Source organism: Siniperca chuatsi, linkage group LG14 (genome assembly GCF_020085105.1).
Source record: "Siniperca chuatsi isolate FFG_IHB_CAS linkage group LG14, ASM2008510v1, whole genome shotgun sequence".
NCBI lineage: Eukaryota > Metazoa > Chordata > Actinopteri > Centrarchiformes > Sinipercidae > Siniperca > Siniperca chuatsi.
The window spans coordinates 28,263,818-28,290,622 of record NC_058055.1 but is presented as its reverse complement, the minus strand read 5'-3'; the positions used below and the strand labels follow the sequence as shown (position 1 = coordinate 28,290,622).

General features: G+C 43.9%; 3 protein-coding genes across 5 annotated transcripts; 1 reads left to right on the top strand and 2 right to left on the bottom strand.

Annotated features, from left to right (window-relative positions):
• The first annotated feature begins 2,745 nt into the window (after positions 1 to 2,745).
• LOC122887760 (P2Y purinoceptor 3) lies at positions 2,746 to 11,878 on the top strand. 2 transcript variants are annotated; one of them, XM_044221248.1, is made up of 4 exons: positions 2,746 to 4,369; positions 4,929 to 5,064; positions 6,810 to 7,478; positions 8,832 to 11,878. In XM_044221248.1, exons 3-4 carry the CDS (start codon positions 6,997 to 6,999, stop codon positions 9,745 to 9,747), a joined length of 1,398 nt encoding a protein of 465 aa, XP_044077183.1. In that variant the 5' UTR covers positions 2,746 to 4,369; positions 4,929 to 5,064; positions 6,810 to 6,996; the 3' UTR covers positions 9,748 to 11,878. The 2 variants fall into 2 exon arrangements, with proteins under 2 accessions (XP_044077183.1, XP_044077184.1); XM_044221249.1 differs by lacking the exon at positions 2,746 to 4,369 and having other exon boundaries at positions 4,386 to 5,064.
• A 164-nt stretch (positions 11,879 to 12,042) lies between these two features.
• Positions 12,043 to 23,152, bottom strand: LOC122887761 (flavin-containing monooxygenase FMO GS-OX-like 4). 2 transcript variants are annotated; one of them, XM_044221250.1, is made up of 9 exons: positions 21,739 to 23,152; positions 20,747 to 20,959; positions 19,090 to 19,228; positions 18,044 to 18,186; positions 17,892 to 17,944; positions 17,305 to 17,429; positions 16,421 to 16,528; positions 15,690 to 15,899; positions 12,043 to 15,109 (listed from the first exon to the last, which is right to left on the bottom strand). In XM_044221250.1, the coding sequence occupies exons 2-9, from the start codon at positions 20,950 to 20,952 to the stop codon at positions 14,798 to 14,800; spliced, it is 1,296 nt and encodes a 431-aa protein (XP_044077185.1). In that variant the 5' UTR covers positions 20,953 to 20,959; positions 21,739 to 23,152; the 3' UTR covers positions 12,043 to 14,797. The 2 variants fall into 2 exon arrangements, with proteins under 2 accessions (XP_044077185.1, XP_044077186.1); XM_044221251.1 differs by lacking the exon at positions 20,747 to 20,959.
• A 137-nt stretch (positions 23,153 to 23,289) lies between these two features.
• On the bottom strand, positions 23,290 to 26,138 carry med31 (mediator complex subunit 31). The gene is made up of 4 exons (XM_044221252.1): positions 25,948 to 26,138; positions 24,785 to 24,859; positions 24,377 to 24,473; positions 23,290 to 23,706 (listed from the first exon to the last, which is right to left on the bottom strand). The coding sequence occupies exons 1-4, from the start codon at positions 25,955 to 25,957 to the stop codon at positions 23,493 to 23,495; spliced, it is 396 nt and encodes a 131-aa protein (XP_044077187.1). The 5' UTR covers positions 25,958 to 26,138; the 3' UTR covers positions 23,290 to 23,492.
• Between the last annotated feature and the right edge of the window lie 667 nt (positions 26,139 to 26,805).

Below are 26,805 nucleotides of genomic sequence, written 5' to 3'. Positions count from 1 at the left end.
CAATCACAGAACAACAATCGAGTTTTAAACGGCAGCGGCGTGTGAAGGGTAAATCTTAACGCCCCTGAAAACCGAGAACCTATTTTCCCAATCAGCTTTTTACTGAAAACAATGTGATCGTGCAGGAACACGCTATTTCCTGCCAAAGTTAAAGCAGTTTTGGTTATTTCACACGAGAGAGTTCTGCCAGCGTTGTTTTGTCCGTGTGGGCGGTTTGAAAAAGGCGATGTCACGTTAGTCAAGACTTTCGGCAACAGATCAGAATCTGCTGGCTGCGCCCGCACAGTCCCGAAGAAGCACATCAGATCAGTTTTTTCCAAACTTCAACTGTTGTAAATATTTAATGTGACAGAAGAAGAACTGAGTTTTCAAGCCGGGTTTTCATGGCAATCAGAAAACCTGATGCTGTCTGGCGTTGGTGAGACGATGGTCGTGAAATACCCGGACACGTTATCTGTCTCAGTCTCCAGTTCCTAAGAATCCTTTATCGCTTCCACACAAACAGGCTTTTAGATGCACCGAAGAAACAAACGCCTTCGATCACGTACAAAAAAAAGAAAACTTGAGGAATGCAGGAACAATGTGGTGAAAGCCTTTACGAGCTACACGGCTCGTCCACGAGACGGATTTAGAAAACAATGCTGGCAGGTCTTCATGAGCGCCTTACGTTTGCTCTTTTGCGTCCAAAACGATCTAGTTTTAACTCCTGCTCTGAACTTTAAGTGGCGGAGCATTTTTTGTCTTTGCTGATAGAAATACGAGCGGGATGTTTCAGCAGCAGGTTCACTCGTGGAAGTCGAACCGGCCGAGCACTTTGATCGCCACAGCACTTTCAGATTTAACCGCAACTGAATGAAACGTTTTTTTAGGCTCCAATTTTATACAGAGCTCATATTCAGAAATCCTCCAGATGTAACTTGTTTTTCTTTAAGCCTGATCACGAAATAGAAAAGTCCACATCGTGTGAACTTAATTTCCTACAAACTCAATTTCCTTTTGTGACAAAAGTGAGACAAAAGAAGGATTTGGCTTCTTCTGGACCGCGAATGTAAATCCACACATTTAGATGCGAATGAGGGATTCTAACTTATCTTATTTAAGTTTTATTGTGTTTCTTACTTTTGCTGTTATTATAACGAGGGAACATTACACTCATACAGCATGTGTAGCAAGACGAGCTTAACTTAACTGATACATTGATGTTTTGGTTGTTATATTTTGTTATTTTGCTTAAAAAAAACAAAAGAGGAATTTCACCAAAATGTGTAGCAAAAAAAGATATACACACACATTAATTTTGAATTTTGATATCTTGGTATCATTACTGAGCAAAAGTACATTTCTCAGACAGTCAGACAGAAAAACAAGGCTCGTCCATTTGTTTTAGAAGTTTAAAAGCAATTACGGTCAGCGAGTTGTATTTTTAAAATCATTTTACAATTTATAATATTAGATTACTTTGTAATATTACCTAAATGCATGTTGTTTTACTTTTGGTGGCATCCCTCTTTAACTGATGCTGAACACTTCAGGTACAGTCAGTGATTACATTATTGTTTACTGGTAAGAAATTAAAAGGGAATAAAGCACTCAGTATAGCCAAGTATATGTGATGACGCGCAGGAAATATTGCCGCCTTGTTCTGATTTTTCCACTTTTAACTCGATGTTTCTGCCGCCACCCAAACATCACGCTGTTTTTCTAACTTCCTGAACTTTTTTTAAGGATGTGACGTTTTTCCTTTGACTTCGGTTTATACACTAGCCAAGGATACTTACACGATTTAAAATGTGGCCTTTTTAAAACCACTATAGTGATGTCCTGTAGTGCCTTACGAAGAAATGATATTTTGATATTTCCACATTCTCTCTCATGGATCTGTGATGAGGAACTGAATGGAAGGCAATGTACTGTAAAGGAAATGTGTCTTTATTACTTTTTTATTCACATACATATATATATTTAAAGTCACACTGAAATGGCGTTTTAAGAGTGTCAAAGTAACAAAGCGGGATGTAACACAGTGAGGGAGAATTGTAATGTTTTTAATGATTTGTGCTTATTTTGGTCCTGAAAACTATCTGACGGAGTGAACACATTGTTTTTAATTTCTTTGTGACTTTAAGGGTATTTAGAGATGTATTTTAAAATGTAAATACAATAATTTACAAATGCATTTGAAAATGTAAACATTAATTCTGAAATATATTTTGACGGTCTGTGGTATTTTGGCGTCCTCTTTATTGCTACAGTGTTTTGCGTTTTCAGTATAATCAGAAAAATGCTCAACAAATGAAGCTCTACAGTTTGTTTCCCTTCAGTACTAACACCACTGAAAATACTCCACTGCAAGTAAAAGTCCTGCATTCAAAACCTTAATAAGTAAAAGTATGAAGTATTATCAGCTGAATGCACTTAAAGTGTGACAGTAAAGTCGTTACTAAATGACTTCGGTTCAGTTCATGTGCGGGGAGTCAGCAGGAAGTCAGCCGACTAGTCGATTATAATCAGCCAATTGTATCGTAGAAAAGGTTTCAGTCGTAGTCGTCTGGACGCTGTTTTCAGAATCAAGACGTTTCGGCTCCCATCCGGAAGTCATTCTCAATTGTGAAAATGGTCTGAGGACTCAGAAATTTAAGCTACTCTGTGTTGCTTTCTGAGTTCCCAGACCATTTTCACAACTGAGAATAACTTCCGGATGGGAGCCGAAACGTCTTGATTCTGAAAACAGTGTCCAGACGACGACGACTGAAACCTTTTCTACGATAGATCACTCCTGGACGAATGAGGGACGACACCGTCTTAGGCAATTGTAGGTCATTTCTTAATACATCCATGACGTCAGCTAGCGTACGTTTACCATAAATTAAGCTACTTTGCAGAGTATTCAGGTGATATTGAGAATACACGTTGATGCAAAGACTATTTACTACGGCGGCCGACAAGAGCAGACACACTGCAAATTAAAAAAACATAAATTTCACAACACATGCGTTGCATTTAGAAAACGGAAGTGTTTCCAGAGCACGGCTTGGACTCGCTCGTTGTCGTTAGCGACTCGTGAAGTTATCGAAGTCGGCCCTTGTATCATCCTTGGTCCTTGGTTCGTTACAGGCTGCAGTCCGTCTGTCGCCACTGATGAACCTGGTTATTATCTCTGATTAAACTGCAGTTTTCCAACATTTCTTTTCAAACTCCTTCACGTTTACCTTCATTTTCGGTTTCGAAAATGTTTTACAAGCTTTTTCTTTGAAGCTGCTGCTCCCGCGAGCTGCAGATCGGACTGCGCAAAGCGGAGAAACGGTTCAAACGGAATAACGGAAACAACGAACGGATGAACTTTTTAGCGTCCTCTGGAAACACTCGAGTTGTCGTTTTGGATTTGCAGCGTGTTTTCTAAATGCTGCGCGTGTTGTCAAATTGATGAAGATGTTTTTTCTATTCGCATGTGTTGTTTTAAGATGGCGGCCACCGTAACGTTCTGGTTAGAGAAGTGATGAAGCACGACAGAGTGCGCCGACATTGTAAAAATCATGAAAATGTATTTCCAAAATTATGAATTTGTGTGAATGGGTTTTACAATCTGTAGGACATACGACGGCCTCTGTCCTTGACCTCGGTTCAGATAAGGAAAAACAACACACAGCAAACATTTCATGGGCAAAAATAAAGAGGAAGAAACCTCAGGAAGAGCTGCAGAGAACTTTTAATGTCTGTATTACGCAAAAGCCACCGTTAAGAGTTTATAAAAACTTGGTTGTTCTAAAACAAAGCTTTGGTGAGCGCTGAGCTAACGCTAAAGCTAGCTTCTTGGGGTTGGTGACTCTACATGAAGTGTGTTAGCTACCATTAGTCCTGTCAGCTACTTCCTTTCATGAGAAAAACACTAGAAACGTGTAAAGATTTGTTGTAAAAATGTGCAGCTAACATGTTAGCTAACGTAGCTAACGGAAGTCTGGTTCCCTCAACATTCGAGATGCAGGCGTCGATTCGGACGCCTGGAAAAGTTCGGTCAGTTCTGTGTTGTAGCGGTCACACGGAGGACGTCTTTTCTTCTTCTGCGGCAGGTATTTATTCACACCTCTGCTACCTGCGCGCTGCTTGACCGCCAATTGTGTGGCCGTGTTTGATTGCGCCCTCGCACGTTCAAACACACAAGCAGAGCTTTGTGGTGCAGCTCTTTGACTGCGTTCACTGACAAACTCAGTATTTACCAAATGAATCAGAGCTGATGATGATGATGATGATGATGATGCTGGAGGAGGAGGAGGGGCGTGTTATCCACTCTGCTTTCTAATTAAAGCCTCGGACGAGGAGAGGCGGAGTGAGGAGGAGAAAGCAGAAGCTTCTGCAGCCTCTGGAAGAACAGGTGAGCGATTTATTACCTTTACAGAAGCAGCTTTATTTAGCCAGACGTGTATCATACAGCAGTTATTGATTAAAGGTCCGTACATGTCAGAATATTGATGATTCAAAAAAGTAAATGATATGGTTCACTACATATCTACTTCTGATATTTGGTCATTCTTGCTCAGCTGATGTATTTATTTCAGTGAGTTTCGTTTTCCATGTTTTCGTGGTTTAGTTTGTTTTTATATAGCAGGGACTGTTACAGCAGAGTTAGCATCAAGCTAATGTGCCATCGATCAGGGCACAAATACAGCAATACAGAAGTAAATCAATTACAATTAATTAAAAGCTTCATTCACCAAATATTTAGCAGCAATTAAATTTAAATATTAAAGATGTCAAGCCTTCGACTCTTTGTGTATTTTTTAAGTTTTTAACCCTCGGTTGCTAAAAAGCCAGCGCGTCCTGTGAAAAACAGCTCGGAGCTGCACTGTGACGCCTCCTCCTCCTCTGCAGTCCCCGTGTTGGGTTTCATTCCTGCAGTTCTGACTGAATGAATGCTGATCAATTATTTACAGAGAAGCTGAAGGTCAGGGGAGAAACCCCGAGAGACCCTTCGGCCCCGAAACAGACACTTCTGAGTCACAACTCCACCGAAGAAACCCGACAAGACGAGGGCCGAGAGGACAGCCGGGACGAGGAGGACAGCCGCAGGTAGGGCCCAACTCCCTCTGATCCGGATCGCACTTGTTTGACTGAAACCGGGTTTTAAGTCAGATGCTTCAAACTGGTCTAACTGGACGAAAGGCACAAGTCCAGCTGTGACGCGTTCATGTCTTATTCGATGTGCGAAAGCAGAAGTGCTGAAACAGCTGAATAATAATCGAGTAATCATTTAAGTCATTTTGTTTTTTAAGCAGAACCAATGATTCGCTGATTTGCAACCTCTCCAGTTTTCTCCATTTTCTATGACAGGAAACTGAATCTCTTTGGGTTTTGGACTGCTGGTTGGACAGAACAAGGAAACTATGGGAAATAGTTATGGACATTTTTCACTTTTTTCTGGTGTTTTATGAGTAATCAAGAACTACAGAGCGAAATCCCAAATGAGGATATATTTTTTTAAATCTTCAGGTTGAGCTGGAGTGCAGGCAAACTTCAGATTACTATTGTGCGCTTATGTGGATAACAGAAAGTAGATTTAGTGAGCACAGAATACATTTTTGTTTGCTTGCTCTGAAATTGTTCTTTGCACAATAATAAATTATCTACTAACAGAATTTCTGTGTGCGAAAAATCTTCTTCTGTTCTCAGAATGAAATGCCTTATATAGTTAATTTTCTTTGATCTCTTTCATCTTTTATTTCACTTTAATGGAAAACAATCTGTGCAGATTGGTGAACGGGCACTTCTGCTGTAAATGGAAATCTCAGTCTGACAGAGGCTCATAATTAAACAAGAGCTAGAGCTAAATGCTAATGTTAGCATGCTAGCAAGGCATGCTGATGTTGACCAGGTATAATGTTTAACATATTAGTTTAGCGTGTTAGCATGCTAACATTAGCTAGTTAGCAGTAAACGCAGAGTGCAGCTGAGGCTGATGGGAACGCCATCAGCTCTGCAGGTGTTTGGTCAGAAACCAAAGTGTCGGACGCGTTAACGTGTCGACCTGATGGTGGCGCTAGATGGAAAGTCAGAGGATCAGCAGAGTTATTACAGTTCATCCTGAGGGGAGCATGAACGATGAAGCACGTCTCATCACAGTCCAGCAGCTGCTGATGTTTCAGTCTGGACAAAGTGGAGGACGGACTGACGTTAACAGCCACAGAGCCACACCAGTTGTGGTCAATTAAAAGAAAATCAATTTTACTGGGTGAGACCATTAATGGGTTAAATCATAAAACTGTTAACTAAATATAAATGTATAATGTCCACAGGCTTCCCCCTAAATCAAATCATGTATTCTTGATGTCTATTACCGCAGCTCTTTCTCCTCACTGCTTATACATAACGTCTTTATATGTGTCCACAATTTACTAAATCCAGTACGATTTTGTTGGAGGGCGTAAATATGAAGTAAAGCTGATTCTGAACAGCCTGGAACAGTTTGGCGACATTAATAAGTCAATCTTTTACACTTGGTAAGAGCCACAGTTTTGTTGAAGCCGTGAATACGTCTGAACACAAACTGCACCAGTTGTGACATTATTTGACGCTGTTGTTCCAAAACACGAATTTAAACCCTGAACCAAACGCTTCAACAGCTGGAACAAACCACCTACCTGCCGCACAGAAAGGCTACATGAATGGAGAGAGGTTTCCGGAAAGCTTCGTTAATGATTGAGGGGCTAATTGAGCGAAACATAGTCTTCATCAGCAAATCGCCGGCGGTACATTCTGTATTTAACAAGCTTTTCCAAACTAATGACAGTGTGTTTTCTTTCCCCCCTTTGTCACAGAAACTCCTTCTTCTTACCAGAGACATGGTTTCAGTCCGACCGAGATTAGATTAGATAGATCGATCGATCAGAGGAAGGACAAATGAAGGAAACCTCAGAGAGTGAGAAGACTTGAGTCCGGTGAAGGAGCTGAGATGATGCCAGAGGAACCTGAACCGATCCAGCTCAGCCAGAAATAGCCTTCATCATGGGATTGAGCCAAGCCTCCAACATCACTCCAATCATCGGTTTGGCGGCGGCGGCAGTGGTGAGCAACCATCCCAACACCTCTGGCACCTCGCCCACCTCGTCCCTCCCTCCGTCGTCCTGCAGCATCGACGAATCCTACAAGTACGTCTTCCTGCCCGTCTGCTACTCGCTGACCTTCCTCTTCAGCCTCACCCTCAACTCGGTGGTGCTGCTGCGCTCCTGCCGCCACCACGGCGGTGGCGGCTGCTGCGGTGGGGGCGGCTGTGGTGGCGGGCGACGCTGGAACACCTCTCTGATCTACATGGTGAACCTGGCCACCACCGACCTGATGTATGGCCTGTCGCTGCCCTTCCTGGTGGCGAGCTACGTGATGAGGGACCACTGGGTGTTCGGGGACTTCATGTGCCGCCTCGTCCGCTTCCTCTTCTACTTCAACCTCTACTGCTCCATCTTCTTCCTCACCTGCATCTCCGTGCACAGGTAGGACGCCCCGGAAACACGGCAGCCCAATGGGGAATAAAGTTACGACAGGTGCTCTTAGCTGATTCCTCTGATGTAATCATTGCTTTCACGTTTCAGACTTCTGCATTGGCGGTTAAATTTCAGTCGCAAAAATAAGATGCTGCTTTGTTTCGTCTTTATTTATCCATTTTGGGAGGTTCACTTTGTTGGGTAAATTGACCCTTTGCTAAGCTCCGCCCCCCCCTTACTGACTCTTGCTACATCTGTGAAGGTCTTCATTGTAGCACTTATGCAGTTTACAACAGTCAGGTTTCCATCCAAATGTAGTGCAAATTTTAATCTCCAGAAACTATCTGCAAAATAAATGCAAATCCATCCACTACTGTTATGTGAATATTAAGAGTTGAGCGCATAAAGATTAACGATTATCGGTTTTGCTGAAATCCCAACTGTTGCAGCCGTCAGCCGCAGATTATATCAGAACTTCTGGGGTCACCTCAGTGTCTCTCTACTCTGAGACAATTGCTGCCCATGTATTTTCCTGGCAATGTTAATTTTTGACGGCTCCTTACGTGTGCTATTTGAACTTTGACTTGCTTACAGTAAAGTAGTACTACAACACATGCTACTGAGGCTAATGTAGCATGCTAGCTGATTCTCCTGACCTTTGAGCCAACCAGAAGCTGGTGAAATGTCTGGAAAAGGGCCAAGTTAGCTGATGGGTTTGACTTCAGAGACTTCTCCGACCTGTTTACAGGACTGTTTCCTCACTCGATCATACAAACCTACTATGGGTATGGAAGCTCATTATTGACAAAACAGTAATCAATCTGAAAGTCAAGATTCGGGCTGGTAAGTGAAGAACAGGTTTATACAGCAAACAAATGAGTAACGCTAGGCTGCTTCTGAGTTTGCTCCATCAGCTTTTCCATCCGTCAAAAAAAACAACTTCAACTTAAAAAGATGCGAAGAGGTGGCACAGTTGCATAACAAGCCCATGGAAAGACACGAGTAGGTGTGAACAGACGCAAATTCACTCGCAAGTTGAAAATGTTGATCAAAAAATATAGAGGCAAGAGGAAACGGTGGGACACCTGAAGAAGATAACCGTTTTAAACTCTTTTAAACACTGAAGATACTGTATCTCAGTCTGATTAGGACATTCAGTTTGTTGCTCACAGATAAAAATACCTCTTTTTGTAGTTTGGACATGCATCCATGTGTGTGACTATGCTGAGCTAGAAATAAAAAACCCTCAACTGAGCACCTGAGAGTCTGTTTATGTCCTCAAGTGTTCAGACTTTTTAAAACTAAAACAAGAACGAGATTAAAGCGATGGACTCAAACTCACCCCTGGTTGTCCGTCCACAGGTACCTGGGGATCTGCCATCCGATAAGGACCATCACTCTGGAGAGCAAGCGGGTGGTGAAGGGGACCTGCGCGTTGGTGTGGGTAGTGGTCTTCATCCTCACCTGCCCCATCTTCAGGTTCGCCCAGACAGGATACGTCCAGCGAGGAGGCGGTGGGGTTGTCAAGCCTGGAGGGGCGAGGGAAGGCGGGAACAGTACTGGATCTCAGTTGGAGGGCAAGGAGGGATACATGAACTGCTGGGACGACGCCATCGATAAGGAGTTTGCCGACTACGTCCCATATGGCATCGTCCTCCACCTGCTGGGCTTCTTTGTGCCCTTCGTCATCATCGCTTGGTGCTACTCTCAAGTGGTCAGGACGATATTTCAGACCCTGCGCTCCCCTCCCAGTTCGATAGAGGGCGGGGAGGATGGTCCGGTGGGAGACGGGGTGACAGAAGGAGTTAGAGACAAGGAGAGAACCTCTGTCTCCTTCTCCGGATCGCAGTATTCGCACTACATCCGGAGGCGACGGAAATCCATTAAAACCATCGTAACCATCACACTGCTGTTTGCGCTCTGCTTCCTGCCTTTCCACGTGACCCGGACGCTGTTCCTGCTCCTGCGGTGGGGGCGGCTCGGTGGCTGCAACCTCATGAAGACCGTCTCCATCTGCTACAAGGTCACCCGGCCGCTGGCCTCCTGCAACGCCTGGCTCAACGCCCTCCTCTACTTCCTGACGGGGGATAAGGGTGCCCCCTGCTGCTGGCCGGCAGAACCCACCATCCGCCGAGACCGCCGGAGCGGCTCCCTCTGGTGGCCGCTGAAAATCCTGAAAAAAGAGGGAGTGGCAGAAGAAGACCAGGAGGCGGCCGAGAAGGTTGAAAGGGAGGTGCACATGGAAAATGAGTCCAAGTCTTCAAGGGTCATCTTCTAGAAGGTTTTAGTGCTGGTTTTCTTTAAAGACTTCAAGTCCAGCAGTGAAACACAGAGCTGCTCAGTAGTGCTGGGTATTGTTTGAAATTGAAAATCGATATTAGTCATTAAAAGAGCTCCAGTCAAAGCTCAAACGATGGAAAACCATGTCAAAAACATGATGGAAATATGACATTTCATGTATTAATGCGAGGAAGATTACAGCCTCCTCATCGCTCCACGCAGATCTGATGACTTAAAACGTCCACTGAAGAGACAAAAACAATTGCGGCAGACAGATCTGATACTTGATAAATGTTTAAACACAAGCAGATGCACAAGATATTTAAGTAAAATAATTTTAAATTTGGCAGAATTGTGATGCACATCAGGAAGTGTCTGATCAAAGAACATTTTGAATCTGACCAGACATTTGATGCCAGATTTCGACTCTTAGTTCTACGAGCACATTTCTGTATTTAATACCCATCACTACTGTCTGACTGTCTCATATCAACTATGGGCAAGTCAAATCAGTGAGAAACACACAACTCTTCTCTAACACGAACTAGTCGTGCTGTTTAGCTCATAGCTCCTGCAGTGAATATAAAACAGAAAGAGCAACATGTCCTGAATCAGAACTGTGTGGAGCCTGATAGAGACGATGTTTTATTTAAATCAACTGCCCTCAAATTACTTGTTCACTAAATAACTCAAATGACGTTTTTTTGTTATCTTAATTTAGTAATTTGTGCCTTGAATTGCTCACTTCATGTCCTCAGAATTCCCATTTGTGCCCTTGAATGAATGAATTTTCTTAAATTAATAGAATTATCACCTTCATTTGTCCCCCGACACTCTCAGCGTGGACCGCTTGGATTCAACCCGGCTTTATTTTGATTTTGGATTGAGATACGTGGATATACTTGTGGTTTTGGCTGTTACACACATACTACACTCGTTCTAAGCGGGTTTGGAGTATGTAGTGTGTTTACATTGGACATGTGGCTAAATGAAGTGTACTTAAATCAGTGTGCAGATTCAATATGTTCGATTTTTGAGTGTCCCGTCGATGTGCACTACGCAGTGCAGTGGTGGTGAAGCAGCTCCACAAAGATCTTGGAAAACAATTACAAGTATTAAATCTTAAGAAAGACGTTTTTCTGTCTCTTTGTGACGTTTAATTGGCAGTGACATTTCAAAGTAATTTCCTGTTCGTATAAAATGGTAAAGTATGTTGAGTTTTTTGTGTACTAACTGTTAAAAAAAGTAAACTATGAAGATTAGTATGTAGTATGAATTTGGGACACGCTGAACATTGGTTGTGCTTCATTTTAGGGCAGAAATTATTTTTTTTATTATATTCTTAATCTTTTAAATAAAATTAAATAAAGAAACTTGTGTAAAATGCTCTAAGAGTCCAAGGGGGACGTCTTCAGATGTCTTGATTTGTCCGACCAACGGTCCAAAACCCAAAGAGATTCAGTTTACTGATATAAAACAGAGAAAAGCAGTAAATCATCACATTTTAGACGCCAGAACCAGCGATCAACCCATTAACTTATCAATTAATAGACTAATCTTTTCAGCACTACTTTACTGCTACCCTCCAGAAGACAGGAGGCGGCAAATTATGTATTTTTGAGGGCACAAATTATTGTTTTGAGAGAATCATTTGTTAAATTTCCGCCTGATAAACTCAAACGAATGAAATAAAGGCTCACTTCTGTCCACGTGAAATCATTGTCACCCGAGAGGCTTAAAGGGGAATGACACCTATTTTAAAGACCGATTTCACTCCTCCTCCTGCCGTTAGCCAGAAGCTAGAGCTGACCTTTGACCCCTGAGACACCAACTCTGTCGAGCATTAACGTGTTGCTGACAAACCTTAGCTGAATCAGTCCTGGAACATGTAATTAATAAGTAAATTAAAAAAATATATAAATGTGGCACTCCCCTTTAAATGTCTTGTAAAACAGTGAATGGCGGCCATGTTACTGACCTGCGCTGGTGTCCGAACGTGTTTCCTGCTTCATGTGTTGTTGTTGTTTTTGAGCTCAGGTCAGTCTGTGATGTCAGACCTCGTTTTTTCGACTCATGTATTTTGACGTTTTGTGGCACAATATCTGGATTAAAGTCTGCTGTTGACATCAGCTCTCTGTGTCCTCGGCCTCGTTCATGGTTAACGCGCGGATCCGTTCGGCCTGAGAAATGATTAATCAGCTGAACGATCATATCAGCGCCGGGCCTCGGACACCGCTGATCAGACCGTTGAACCAAAACACTAAAAGAAACCACCCATTTTATCTCACACTGATCTAATTCATTCTTAAGTTTATTTTATTTGACACGGACACAGCAATAGCACAGCACTGTATTTAATGTTTGTAGCGAAACGCTAATTTACAACAGGAGGCTTTTTTTTTTAAAAAGTTAAAATAGAAAAAAGACAAAGAAGGAAAACACAATACAGGTACAAATCCAGGTGTGTCTGTGCAGGGGTATTAGGTGTGAGAACAAAGTTGTTTCACCTCCATTGAAAACATTAAAACAGTTGAGGCCCGCGTGCCGACGCTGCTGCTGCCTTGCAACAAATTCGTGAAGCAGGGAAGGCGCATCACCATTTAGCCATCTAAAAATACGCTTTAGCTTTTCGGAATAACTTAGGAAGCTTTCGAAGCGGTTTGTCCCAGACGTGACGGTGATGCCACCTCGTTGGTTTTTTGGTCCATGATTTTTGTTGTCTGGTTATATAGTGATGTGGTTTAATAGCTGATTGTGACCAGGAAGCGATGCAGTATGACAGGTGTGAGAATATCATGCGTGCAGAGGTGGGCTGTGCTGAACGGCAGATACCTTCTGATGAGTCTGAAACACCTGAGATTTGATTGAACTTTTTTTTTTTTTGTGCAAATATTATTCACTTGTTTATCAAATCTTTTAAGACGATTTCAAGTACTTCACGTTGCCAACCTCACCGATTACCTCGGTCTTTATTTTTTACCATGAATGTTTAATTTTTCGTGACGTTTGCGTATAGAAAAACAGCTTGAAACAGTTTTTATTACATTCCGCATTAAGTGAGAGGACTCAAGCCACTGCGATACAGCACGCAACGAGTCAGGAAGCTGGTCAGCGGCTTCGCTAGTTGTTCTGGCAGACGTATAAATGACCGTATCGTCGGCATACATTTGGCAGCCAACCCCAGGACATCTCTCAGGTAGGTTGTTGATCTACATGGGTATCCCCATGCTATCGGCACAGAGGGTGAACACATTGTACTCTTCCCCTGAATCACTGTGAGGAATGAAGTTTGGATATCAGCACAATGTGGTTAACGGTATCGAATACCAAGTGACATTTGTGTCATCAGCCTTAGTTGAGCTAAATGCTATCATGTTTAGCATGTTCACCATCTTAGTTTAGTGTGTTAGCATGCTAACATTACCTGACTAGCAGCAAACGCAAAGTGCAGCTGAGGCTGATGGGAACGTCATCAGCTCTGCAGGTATTTGGTCATGAACCAAATTAAAATGTCGACCTGATGGTGGCGCTAGATTCAAAGTCAGAGGATCGCCAAAATTATTATCTTGATTCGATTATGTCCACCCGCTGACAGACCCCACAACGGCCCCGCCAAGGACCCTGAAGTGACTGCTGATTGGCTCTGGATGGTAGTAAGTACACAGTGCCGCACAACTGGTCAGAAAATCATTTTCATTGAAATGAATGAGGTAGTTTGAATGTACAACGTTAATTTGAGGCTGCTGTGTTCATTACAGCCACGATAGTAAAGTGTTGGATCCACGACAGTCACACCACAAATTGCAGAACAGGTTTCAGCCCCTCAGCGATCATTACGTTCTTTAACAAACGCAGCCAACTTCTTAGCAACAGTTCGGGAGAAAAAAGTCACGGTGGGTTTAAAGGTGTTACAGCACTCCGGCCATAGATATCTACAGCGTAGTTCTCGATGTTTAGTTCAGCGTATCATATTTGTGTTTTCATTCTTTCATTCGCTTTGTGATACAGAGCGACGGTGGGAAGGTTCTCATTACTAACAGACCACCACCGTGCAATCGAGAGCAGAAGTGATCACGTTAACGTTACGTGGTCGCGGAGAGCAGAAGGTTAGCGGTGGAGATGTCTTTGTTAGTTTTTAGTGAAAAGCAGCAGATAACAGGATAACTTTCTTCAACTTGCTTCATGTCGTCTTCGCGCCCAACAAACTCCCCAAACCATCAGAAACTTGTAAAAGAAAACACAAGCAGCCCAGGCTGACCAATCACAGTTCTTGCGGTCCCCAGAATGGCAGCTACGTGCAGGAAATCCCTCTCAAGAGTCTACAGCCACGCTAGCGTCTGTGTTAAAGCTGTATTTAGGCACAGAGGTGCTTTGAGCTAAATGCTAACGTCGGCATGCTAGCAAAAATGAAAAATAATGAAAATGCTAACATGCTGATGTTTAAGGCTTACCATGTTCACCATCTCAATTTAGCGTGTTAATTAGCAGTGAACACAGAGCGCAGCTGAGGCTGATGGGAGCGTCAGCAGCTCTGCAGGTGTTTGGTCACAAACCAAAGTGTCGGACACGTTAACATGTCGACCTGATGGTGGCGCTAGATGGAAAGTCAGAGGATCAGCAGAGTTATTACAGTTCATCCTGAGGGGAGCATGAACGATGAAGCACGTCTCATCACAGTCCAGCAGCTGCTGATGTTTCAGACTGGACCGAAGTGGAGGAGCGACCGAGCGACGACCGTCATCCCTCGAGTGCAGGTGATTGTATCTGGAGTGCAGCTACATCCATCAACACTGAATAGAAGTTTAGTTTAGCAGCTCAGAGGTGAATCAACACCTCTGACAGTCATGATGCGCTTCAGAAAACTTCTGTTTTCTGGACTCTAATATCTCTAATTAAGTAGTTTTGTCTTTTTAATGTTAAGCATGTTCAGCTGTTCTTCTTGTATGAAGTTGCTGTTTCTAAAGTTTATAACGCTGTATTGTATCATATGATGTTTCTGTGATTTTGTACACCTGCTGTTTAACCTTTCATCTCCGTTTCTCCATCAATCAATCGATCAGCTCCCACTGGGTGTCGCTGATCAGCCGGTAGTTGAGCCTCCGGTAGTCTTCGGGGTGAACTCGTCGCTGTCGCCACACCTCCTCGTACAGGCTGCGCACAACTGGCGACAGCGGCGGGAAGCCGGCGGCGCGAGCCAGCGCCTGGCAGTACTCCCACTGATCCTGGTCCATTATCAGCAGGTGGCGCTGCTGGACTCCACGCGCCATCTTTTCCTGCAGCTCCCGCCGGACCTCATCCTCCATCTGGGCCTGAGACGGTAAAGTGACCGAGCCGTCCAACACGGCCAGAGCGAACTGGACCTGCGGGGAAAAGACTGGATTTAAGGAAAACCAAACCTGGTCCCTCTGTTAGACCAGTCTGTGATGTTCTGGTTTCATTTAGTCTCATTATGGACCCAAACTGTGAACGACCATATCCACCAGGCCACTTCTGTAAATGCCTCTTTAATCTTGCTTTTATTGACACTTACTGACTGTTACATTCTACGCGGCTTTATTTTATTTGAATCTTTTGTCTGCCACCTTTAAAATTGTTTGTTTAAACAGTTTTTTATATATACAGTTCGATGTACGGCACTTATGAAAGGTGCTATACAATTAGTTTATTAACATTATTATTATTATTATTATTATTATTATTATTATTATACACAGTCCGGCAGGTATTTCTGATCAATAAGAAGTCTTATCTTCATATATAATAATTTATCTGATTATATTTTTAATTCTTTAATCTGAAGTAACTAAAGTTATCAAATAAATGTAGCGGAGCTGAAGTAGCAGAAAATAAAGTACCTCAGAAGTGTACTTAAGTACTTGAGTAAATGTACTTTCCACCACTGGCAGGTGAGTCCGCCCACCTGGTGACGCCTCAGCTCACCTGGCAGTTGAAGTTGGGGAAGGGGCAGATGATCTTGCAGATGCCGATGAAGAAGAGCGAGGGGAAGGCTGGGGGCATCAGGAAGCGGTACAGTGGCGACACCACGTGGTCCTGGATCTCCAGACCCAGCTGAGCCGCATCCAGGAACGGATACCTGAAGTTGTACCCGGTGCAGAACATCAGGACGTCAGCCCCGCCCACAGAGCCGTCCTGGGACAGGCAGGTTTCACTTTAACATTTTATTTGTACATACAGGAGAAGTAATGAAGGACACCAGTTCAGAAAGCTCCAACAGCGACTGAACCTCAGTACGTTGCAGGTGATAAATGATTCAAATACGACAGTTCGAGAGTTCTGGACTCAAACTGGGTCTGAACATTTCCTGTCCAGACAGACATCCTGACGATCTCGTACAAACAGATTTGTTCTTGAGTGATTTAAGAGAACTTGTTGCATTCACCAATTTTCTAGTATTCAGGATTTTCTCTGAGGCACGAATGAAATTCACGAGGCCCAGACCTGTCGCACGAGTCACGTACAGATAGTCTGCCGATATAACTTAACTAGTAGAAAGCAAAAGGTTTTCCGAAGACTTAAAGTCCTGCGAGCAGCTCAGACTCAGAGAATGTAGTCTGCACACCTGAATTCGGTCTCTTGTTCAGTGCGAACACGCGACGCAAACCGAAGCGGGTCAGAACTGGTGCGGATTAGCGCTGCTAGACTTTAGTAACCTGGAAGCGAATGCTGCCGTCCTCCTGGACCGCCGCCACCGGACTGGACTGACGAATCCCGGAAGGGAGAGGAAAGGTGAAACGAGGACGGCCGTGACTCAGAGTCACCTGGGGAGAGAGAGAGAGAGAGCGGGAGAGAGACATTAGTAATGACTTTAACTGGTTTCCACATTCTTTCAGACGCGGTCTATTTGACATACATTGCCAACATTTTTAAATCCGTGCTCAACAAACTTAAACGCAGAGTGCTATGGCGGGTCACCTATAGGCGGCGCTACAGCAGCGATACATTTAAACGTTGCTACTAAGGCATGATATTGAGATTCTCTGTCCTCGTCCTTATTAACTCCAGTGTGCATCATAAAAGCCTGTCTGTCTGTAGGCATCTGTGATTCATTATTAGTACGCTAACAACCCAGAAAAGCCTCTTGAGGAGGAATATTAGGAGCGATGTGCAGGTTGGATTCCTTCCTGAATATGTATTTATATTAGAAGATCAGAGAAAGCAGGTGTGAGACGAGCTGTGTGGTGCTGGGTGTTTCCGCCAGACAGACTTTTCCCCCCAATAGTTTGTTTACATTTGACAGTTTTTAATGATGGTGAATTACTGCGTTTGTGTCAGGACGTCAAGTCGGGAGACGGGACTTCACTGCTGCATCTGTAACAGTAACCACCGCACCGGGATCCATATTTATTATTAGTAAACCTAAACGTGGCCGCTCTCCCGTTTGTGACAAAAACGGGGACGGGAAGCCACGAGGCTGATGGGTAACGCAGTCTAAGCCGAGATCAACGCCACCACTGTAGTGACAGAGCCAGCAACAGCACTCAGCTGTAAAGTAATGACACGTTATCAGGCAGAGCGGCGGCGTGTTGTTTGTTACCTGAGCACCGACTTTGGCCAGTTCAATGGAAATGTCCAATCCTGACGCTTTGGCTCCCAGAACCACCACTGACTGACCCGAGAACGGTTCTGCACACCTGTACGCGTGACTGTGGAGCACCTTTCCTACGAACAGAGAGAGCACTGACCTCAGTTTCATCCCGAGTACAGGTCGTGTTTAGCCTAGCTTAGCACAAAGACTGGAAGCAGGGGAAACTGCTAGCCTAGCTCCATCAAAAGAGGAAAAAAACTCCACCTGCCAACAACTCCAAAAGTCTGATTTACACGTCATATCTTGTTAATTAACGTGTAGGAAAGATGTATGCTAAGCTAGGCTAAACCTGATGACGGTCTTCTGGTTGATCAAACAAAGTGAATACAAGTGACTGACAGTTTGCTGGTTTCCCTGCATTTTCTCTGAAGTAACGTATTTCTATTTTAAAAGAGGATTTTCCATTTAAAATGATTTAAAGTGAAACTCTGACCTTACCTAACTTTAGTCAGCTACTTGTTATTAATTATACATTTTGCGTTTACAGTATGTACCATGCCAGTTTACAAAAACACACATTTTAATGTGGACTGTACCTTTAAAGTTCCCTATCCCCGGGATGTCCGGGACGTGAGGGTCGGAGTAGTGCCTTAAAGACAAAAACCAAACGTCAGAACATCCAAACGAACACGTTTAAAACTGGCAACGGGAGCTAACGACTCAAATTACACATTTCGTCACATCTCACCCCGAGCAGACGAAGACCGAGTCGAAGGTCTCCGTTTTCTGACGACCCGACAAATCAGATGATGTCACTTCCCACGCTGTCCTCGCCTCCTCGCCCTCCGTAGTCACGACGACGGGCTTCACGTTTTCCACCACTGTGTTGAACTGACACACACAGAGAGAAAGAGGGGCTCGAACTGAGCATCACTGATTCAACCAACCAACAGTCCGCAAACCCAAAAGAGATTCAGTTTATCAAAAGCAGGAAATGCTCAAAACGGAGGAGCTGGAACCAGACGATGTTTGGTATCTTTGCTTGACTTAAATGATTAATCGAGTCTCAAAGCAGTTGGCCATTTATTCGTTGTTCTTGTTAAATCACACGGCTCCATGCATAGTTTCACTTACACACCATGCAAGGTGGTCACGTGACCATCAGGAGCCATTTAGGGTTCAGCTTCTTGCCCACGAACAGGACAGTGATTGCAACCCTGCGATTAGCGGACGACCCGCTCCACCTCCTCACCTTAAAGCACCCCCACCTGCGCAGACTGCCACGTGACGCTGCCAGGAAGTTCTAAAGTTCACCCTCCGAACCATTGTGTGTGCGTGAAGAACAAAGAACGTGCAAAAGGACTTTTCACCCTTGATTTTGTTAATATTTCATGGATTCGTTTGAATGTTTAACAGATTGCCTTGTATGACATTAGGCCTGAAGATTACGGACCAGGTGGGGAGTGAGAATAATTACAACCTGATTTACTTTCCTTGGCTTACTGCTGCTGTTCTGGTTTGTAATATTTCCTTTTCGTGTGTAGAAGAACCGTCGCTCCTTGACTGCTGTTAGTAAATAGTTGGAACAGATTGTTTAAAAGACGTTCTGTGAGCCACCATCACTGTAGTTTTTTCAGCTTTAGTGAGAACGCACAGATCTTGATACCACCTTCAACTCTGCATCTTCAGTATTTATCTAGATATTTGGAATTTCATTCATTATATCATCAGTGATTAGTTAGAAATAATAACAGATTTCTTTCCTGCTAAACGTAAGTCAGTCAGGTGGCTCACCCTGATGTGAGGCCGGATGTCGTGGCTCTGGCAGTATCCCTCCAGGTACCTCTGGACCTCCTGATGGGGCAGGAAGCTGTTCAGCTGGGGGTCGAAGGGGAAATCGGGGAACATCATCACCTCCTTGGGCAGGTTGGTCCTGTCGGGAGGAGGTCAGGAAGTCAAACTCACTCAGATGAAGGCATTGTAACTCGGGGGTCAAACCGTGGAGAAAGGCGGCCCGTCTGTACGTGACTCTTCAGAACGGATCTGTTTGTACGAGTGCTTCTCATGTGAGGCCCAGTTCCTCACACTCATCGAGTGAAAGGTAGAAAATCTAACTGATTGGAATAAAACACGTAAAATCAGCAGAATTAACCTTTTTTCAGATACTTTAGAACTAAAGACGTTTACTAAGTGCAGCACTTAAAGGTCCAGTGTGGAGGATTTAGTGGCCTCTAGTGGTGGGACTGCAGTTTGCAGCCATGTGAATCCCGCTCGCCTCGCCCTCCCCTTCCAAGCGTGTAGGAGAAACTACGGCGGCCACGAAACTCGCGAATAACGCGAACTAGAGCCGGTGTTTGGTTTGTCCGTTCTGGGCTACTGTAGAAACATGGCGGTGCAACATGGCGGCCTCCGTGGAAGGGGACCCGCTCCCTCTGTAGATATAAACGTCTTATTCTAAGGTAACGAAAACACATCGCTTCTTATTTTCAGGTGATTAAACACTGACGAAAACACACTTATGAATATTATATTCCATTTCTACCGACAGCTCCTCCTAAATGTTGCACACTGGACCTTTAAAAGCAGTGCAGCGTCCCTGTGGCTGCTGTGCTGTTATATATTCTATCATCAGGTTATTATTCCTCGTGCATTAATGTAAAGCAGGATGTTGCTGCTGCAGCTGGTGGAGCCGGAGCTCATGTTGAACCGGTTTGTATCGGACTGCAGCTGATGATGCTTTTCATTCTGGATCCATCTGCCGATTCTTTTCTCCATCGATCGATCGATCGATCGGTTTGGAAAACTGGTGAAAACGGTGAGAAAGCGCCGTCCACGACGACCCAGAGCCCAAAGCGGCGCCTTCAGCGTGTCGTCGCGTCCGACCGACAGTCCAAAGCTCGACGTTATTAACAAACATCACAGTTATTACAGTCGTTCAGAGGAAAAGCAGCAGATCTGCACATCTGAGGAGCTGCAGCCAGGAAGGGATTTACAGGAGAAACGACTTCAAACATCAAAACAGTTGATCGACTAATTATTTCGATTTATAACCAAACATCAGATTTTATAAACTCTTTATATGTTTAAAGCCGTCAGATAAATGTGGTGGAGTAAAAAGTCCAGTATTTCCCTCTGAGACGGGGCGGAGTAGAAGCAGAAAGCGGCATGAAAAGACTTTAAAAAGGTCCAGTGTTTAGCGGGTCCCCTTCCACGGAGGCCGCCATGTTGCACCGCCATGTTTCTACAGTAGCCCAGAACGGACAAACCAAACACCGGCTCTAGAGAGGGCCGTTTTTCTTGAGTTTCGCGGCCACCGTAGTTTCTCCTACACGCTTGGAAGGGGAGGGCGAGGCGAGCGGTTGCAAACTGCACTTTCTCCGCTAGATGCCACTAAATCCTCCACGCCGGACCTTTAAGTGCTGCACTTGAGTAAAGGTACTCAGTTACATACCTGAGGTTATTGTACATGCTGCTGTGAATCGGCCGTCCGTTGTCGTACGCCCCGACGCGTTCATCATAACACCAGGTGCCGCCGATGTTGCCGGTGAGCTCGAACACCACCGGGGGGGCGAAGCTGTTCCGGCGGGACAGGATGTGTCTGGCTGCACAGAGTCCCGCCGCCCCGGCGCCGACGACCGCCACCCGCTGCAGCATCATCCGCACCCTGACACAGAGAGTGCGTTAACACGTGCACCAGTATCCTGGTTTTGATCTTATTCGGGATCTGGCGTTTACATGCCACAGTATCCTAGTTTCTATCAGGAAGGTAGAATATTCAGGTTTCTCAAAATCCCCGTTTCTGAAAACAGGATATGACGTTCACGTTAAATAGGCGGGGTTACGCCGTTTTGTTACGGTTTCCGGACGGTTTGAAACGGTCATCTATATAAACCCCGCCGTATTAAAAAGGCAGTGCGCATGCGTACACATCAGTGCGTTAAAGGCACCGCCACTTCCGTTTAAACAAACGTTTGGGCGGGGCGGAACGCGGCCCCAGGTGAACTGAACACCTGACAGTTTATAACTTTACCTGTTTCAGTCTCTGTGGACTTTGACCCACCAAGAGACTGAAGGCAACACCTGTTAAAACTTAGTGCGCATGTTTATGATTTAAATCATAGCTAAAAACTTTTCAGTGTTGTTTTAAAAGAGCACAATCGATCGATAAAAATCAACAACAAATAAAGCAAGCTAGCGGGTTTGCTCTGAAATTTAAATTTATTTAATTATTAATTCTGAAAAATAAAATAATTTATCTTGTTACTCGGCTAACAGGCTAACAACGGTTTGATTAAATCTTGCTAATCACTGAGGTGGACCGTTAAAATTCCTCACTGCGCATGTCCACAGAGAACGACTAACGACTACAAACTTTATTTAATCTAGCTAGCTGTTTAGCTAGCTATGTAGCTTTCTACTCTACTTCAATAAGATAAGAGTTACCGTAGTCGCCGTCCGCCTTTATCCGTGCCGGTGTCCCGACCGTTTGCTGCGGAAATCAAGGAAACATCGCTGAAATATTAAGTGAGTCGGTGGGCACCCATTCTGCGAAGGGGGGGACGACTCACGTTGCAACACCGCTACCGTTATAACACAACGACAGAGGTGTAGTGAGCAGAATAGTTCGAGGTTCCGGTAAATGCAACAAAATCAACTTCCGACCCGAATCCTTCAGGATAAAAGCGATATCACTTCAAAATGTCAATTATTAATAAAAATAAACTTGTAAGTCAAACACTGCTGTTGCTGTACTTCATTCTAACAGTAATATTTAATCTGTTGTGGCTGAAAAAATTACACTTGGTGTAGTTATTTCTACCAGAGCGGGGATTTCCTTATATTTTTTTCAAAATAAAATCTGTAGAGGACAAAAAAAATAAATGACTGATTCGTCAATAAACATAAATAAATAATTTAATGAATAAAATAATAAATACATAAGTAAAGGCTGAAATGATTACATACTAATAAAAGTAAATGTATATGTGTTAAGTGTAGAAATAAATGTCGGTAATTAATCAGCAAATACATTTCTCTATTTCTAGAAATCTACATTTATTTCTGTATTCGATAGAAATACAGACGAGTGTTTTCTCAACACACAGATTTTTGTCCCCTTGCATGTTGCGTAAAGAAAAATAGAAAATGTAATAGCCAACTGCTATGAAAAAGATGACTCTAAAGTGAATAATGACTGTTGAGTTTCTGTTTCACTTGCTGCAAATATTAAATTTGTCATCACATCCATGGAAATCAAAGGAAATATAAAAGCTTCAAACGTCAAATATTTTATTAAAAAATGTCCATACGCGTTAAGATGCAGAGTGTCTGTAACTTTTCTCAGTCTCTGCTTATTATTGACCAGTGAAGTTTCCCTGATCCGGGACTGGAACTCGCCGGATGGCCGGAAATCTTGTTAGCGCCTTACAGGCCGGGGAACCGAGAAACGTCTCTTCTGAAAGACGTTTGTTTGGCTTCAGGTGTTTCTGTTTCAGGTACAGAGCTGCAACCATTAGTCGATTAATCGTCAACTATTTTGATAATCGATTAATCATTTTGGGTCCAAATTCTCTGATTTCAGCTTCTCGAGTGTGAATATGTTCTGCTTTCTTTCCTCCTCTGTGACGGTAAACTGATCACCTTTGGGTCGTGGACTAAACGAGACGTTTGAGGACGTCGCCTCGGGCTTTGGGAAACACCGATCGACGTCCATCACCGTTTTCTGACATTTTAAAACGAACAACTAATCGATTCATCGAGAAAAGGATCGACAGATTAGTCGATAATGAAAGTAATCGTCAGTTGCAGCCCTGTTTCGCCTCACAAGTGAAGAATGGCAGCGTCACCGGAGAGGTCATAGGCAACCGTTGGCTTTTTTAACTTACAGGCATTTCACAATCAGCCGCCGCGCTGCCTGTTACCACGGCGACGTAAGGATCAGCGTCGCTTTGCTGTATGGTTTGTTTTTACACTATAAAAGGCTCCACTCAGTACTCACCCTGATCACAATTCTTTAATAACCACATTTAAGGGACCAAAACTGTTTGTGTAAAAAAATAAAAACAAAGAGTATTGGCCGACGTGTCATTATTACGTTCTTTTCAAACATCAAAACTCCCGTATCAGCGGAGCTGTAATCCACACTTTGACTCTCCCACACGTTCCTCTGTACAGTCCTCCCGCCTCCAGTGACACCGTCACTTGGCGGCGGCGTTGCCGTGCGGCGGCGGCTGCTGCTGCGGCTGCTGCTGCTCGGCCAGCGCCTGCTGCAGCCGGGTGCGTTTCCTGGAGTAGTGCTGCCAGTGCAGCAGCTGCTGCTCGTCGATGAACTTGGCGCACTGAGCGTTGACCAGCTCCTTCCTGAAGTGTTCGTACTGCAGCAGCTCCAGCATGTGCAGGCAGTGAGGATACCTGCAGAGGGAGGAGATTCAGATCTGTGAAGGAAAGCGACCACAGCAGCGACCAGCCCGAGACGCTGGATCTGGTTTTCTGTGTGAACGAGGGGCAAAGCAACGTGACTGCAGTCTGATGTTATTCTATACTTTTCTTATCGTCAACAAATCTCACGTTCAGACTCAAACCAGCAACACGTCGCTCCGTCTCTCAGCGCCGTCTCACTTCCTGTCTGCGGCTCTCAGCTGCGAGCCCATTGGCTCCTGCTGAAGACCTTTAAAAACACAGATCTGTAGTTTCCTGTTTAAAAAGGCTCAGTAGTTTCCTCAAACAGCTGCTCGCTGTAGTTTCTATCAGACCAACAGGAGGAAACAGAGCATCTGTTGGGGACTATTTCCAGCGGCGGATGAATCCACATGTGGTGCTGTAGTGAGTGTTTGGGGCAGCAGGACGGTGTGTGTGGGGCGGAGTCAGAATAAACTACAGTGTGTGTGTTCATGGTGATGAAGGAACATGTCACCCAGTGCAGCAGAGCGGCTCACTGATGAGTTTTAACAGTTTCTGGACGACGATGGAGGCTGTGATACGCACACACACCTGTTAGCAGAGACGTTCATGATGGTCTGGGATTTGTTGACGAGAAGATAAAAGCGCTGTATAAATGCAGCCATCAAGCCGGTTGTCTTACTTGAGGAACTTGGCGTACTCGGGCTCCTTCCAGTACAGCAGGTACTTCAGGTAGTTAATGAAGGGTCTCTCCCTCAGGACGCCTCTCTGAGCCAAAACTGGAGAAACAGGAAGTGAGGATGTTTGTGCGCGACACATTTTTCACTGTGGCACTATTGTCATGTCCTTTGTGGATTTTAATTTAACAAATAACTCAACGTCACCTCTCAAAGTGTGAGAAACAGGAGGCGTTAAACATAAATAACCTCGACGGCTTCTCGCCGTATTCCAGCTGTAAACGTGGATTACTACAGCAGACTAAAAGCAGCTATCTTTAACTCAGAGGGGACGACTGTCGATAGTCAAACCACACAAATATAAATATAATATAACGGTAGAAATATTCGAGCTGATGTCTGCTGTCACTCACAGTTCAGGTAGTTTGGGTTGGCCAGACACTGGACGAACTCCAGCTCCGACTGGAAACGGTTCCTGGCCTGCTCCTCTGGACCAGGAAACACAAACCGCAACAGTTTAACAGCAAAAATTATATTCAGCAACAACGTGACGATGCAATACAATAATTACTTCCAGTAAACCTGGTTCCGTTCCAGCTGTGAAATGTTTATTTACATTTTCATCTTCTTAAAAAAAAGATGTGAAGAAAATGTGGATGTGTCATATTAAACCACTTGTGTCTTCTTTATCATGTATTTATATAAACAACTGAAAGGTTCCATTTGAATGGACGCTGCAACGCTAGTTTTCTTTCACAGACCGCAGCCCTGAGAGAGTGCATTTTAAATAAGATATCGAACCAAACTGTATTCAGATATGTAGCCATTTTAACGCTGCATCGCTTATCAGCAGTATCACAGTATTCAATGAGTTAAACAATGAATTGAATTAACTGGTGAACTGAACTGTGTGCCGATTTGAAGAGTCAGTCTCAGCTATTCAGAAGATGTCTTAGCTCATGCTCAAACACATATTTTTGTCGATAAATAAGGATGTCCTTAACTGGAACAATTTCTAATGTAGTTCGTAACAGCATTGTCTGTACCACCTACATAACTAAACATCAGTGTAACAATGTCTTCATGTTAAATGTATGTAAATAAACAATTAGAATATGTAATGCGTGTAACTAATTAATCCCTGTAAACAAAAACACCGCGACACTGAAATCACCAGACTCTATTCAAATATCTGACAATTTAACGCTGCGTTTGTTTATCTCAATACTGGAAACACGTACTCGCCACTCAGCTGAAGAGCGTGATTCAGAAAGCTGCACTTTATTTCAATAAGATGCAAAAAGTTAAACGTTCACCTTCAGATGATGTAAGATGTTTGTAGCACACCAATAAATTGGATAATTTAAATGCTGTTGAAATGTCCTGTTTGCCGAATTCAAAAGTCAGTCTCATCTATACAGAAAATGTCTTCAGACATTTCCAAACGGGCATTTACTGGTCATATGTTAGCATGTAAAGCCGACTTAAATACACGGGTTTTATTGATGGAGTTTCGCCCTCTCCATACAGGGCTTATGCTAGCAAACTAATATTAGCGAACCAAGGAGCTACAAACCTGTTTCCATGACGCCGGCTACGGACAGAGACAGGAGCGGGCCTGAGAACAGCAGACAGCCGCTGTTTAGATGACTATGTTGACTGTTAAACTAAAATACGAACAAATAAACCTCCGAGCGTTGGTCTTTGTTGCTTTTTAATCACCGCCATCAAAAGGGCGAAGAGATCTTTGCCGGAAATCGGTGCTCTCTTTACGACAGTTTACGTTGGTTTCCGGCACCTGCGGTTCATATTCTGACCGCTAGAGGGAGACATTTAACAACAAGCTCCCGGCAGAGTGAGACACCTCAAACAGATGCGACCATACACTACACACTACATATATTATATATATATATATATATATATATATATATATATATATATATATATATAATTTGATAAATAAATAGATGCACTATCAATACTGATGAAGTGTTTAGCCGGGGGATTTGAATCCTCCATTTCCAAAATGTATTCACAGTGGTGAGTTATTCTGATCTGAATAGCACAGCAGTCTACGGGGCCCCCGAAGGGTCATGGTGGGAACCTTTTGGTTCCCTGTGATCCACAGGAACCGTTTGTGTGTTGGTTCCGGTCCAGGTTTGCTCTGCAGCCGCATCTCTGCCGCCACGGATACGGCCGCAGCATCCGCACTGGGACTCTTTGCTACTCCTTTTAACATTAGCCGAGAAAACGACGTTAAGCCGCGCAAGATTTGAACCCGCGGTGCTTCTGTCAGATATGACAAACGTTTTACCAAACCGGGAATAAAGTAAACACAACGCTCAGCCAGGTCGATTACTGCGAATAACTGCTGCACGTGGAAATAATCACTTAGACACAACTACTGTCTGAGCTGATGCATGTTGTGTTT

Bases quoted from the DNA above. Each gene is read 5' to 3' on its own strand.
- med31 (XM_044221252.1), bottom strand. The intron at 24,474-24,784 runs GTGAGTGACAGC...CTGTTTCTCCAG, and splicing joins CAACCCAAACTACCTGAACT to TTTTGGCTCAGAGAGGCGTC. The intron at 23,707-24,376 runs GTAAGACAACCG...CTCCCTCTGCAG, and splicing joins GAGTACGCCAAGTTCCTCAA to GTATCCTCACTGCCTGCACA.
- LOC122887760 (XM_044221248.1), top strand. From the start codon at position 6,997: ATGGGATTGAGCCAAGCCTCCAACATCACTCCAATCATCGGTTTGGCG. The intron at 7,479-8,831 runs GTAGGACGCCCC...GTCCGTCCACAG, and splicing joins ACCTGCATCTCCGTGCACAG to GTACCTGGGGATCTGCCATC.
- LOC122887761 (XM_044221250.1), bottom strand. From the start codon at position 20,952: ATGATGCTGCAGCGGGTGGCGGTCGTCGGCGCCGGGGCGGCGGGACTC. The intron at 17,430-17,891 runs GTACAGTCCACA...CTCTGTTCGTAG, and splicing joins GGGGATAGGGAACTTTAAAG to GAAAGGTGCTCCACAGTCAC. The intron at 15,110-15,689 runs GTGAGCTGAGGC...TTTTCCCCGCAG, and splicing joins TCCCCAACTTCAACTGCCAG to GTCCAGTTCGCTCTGGCCGT.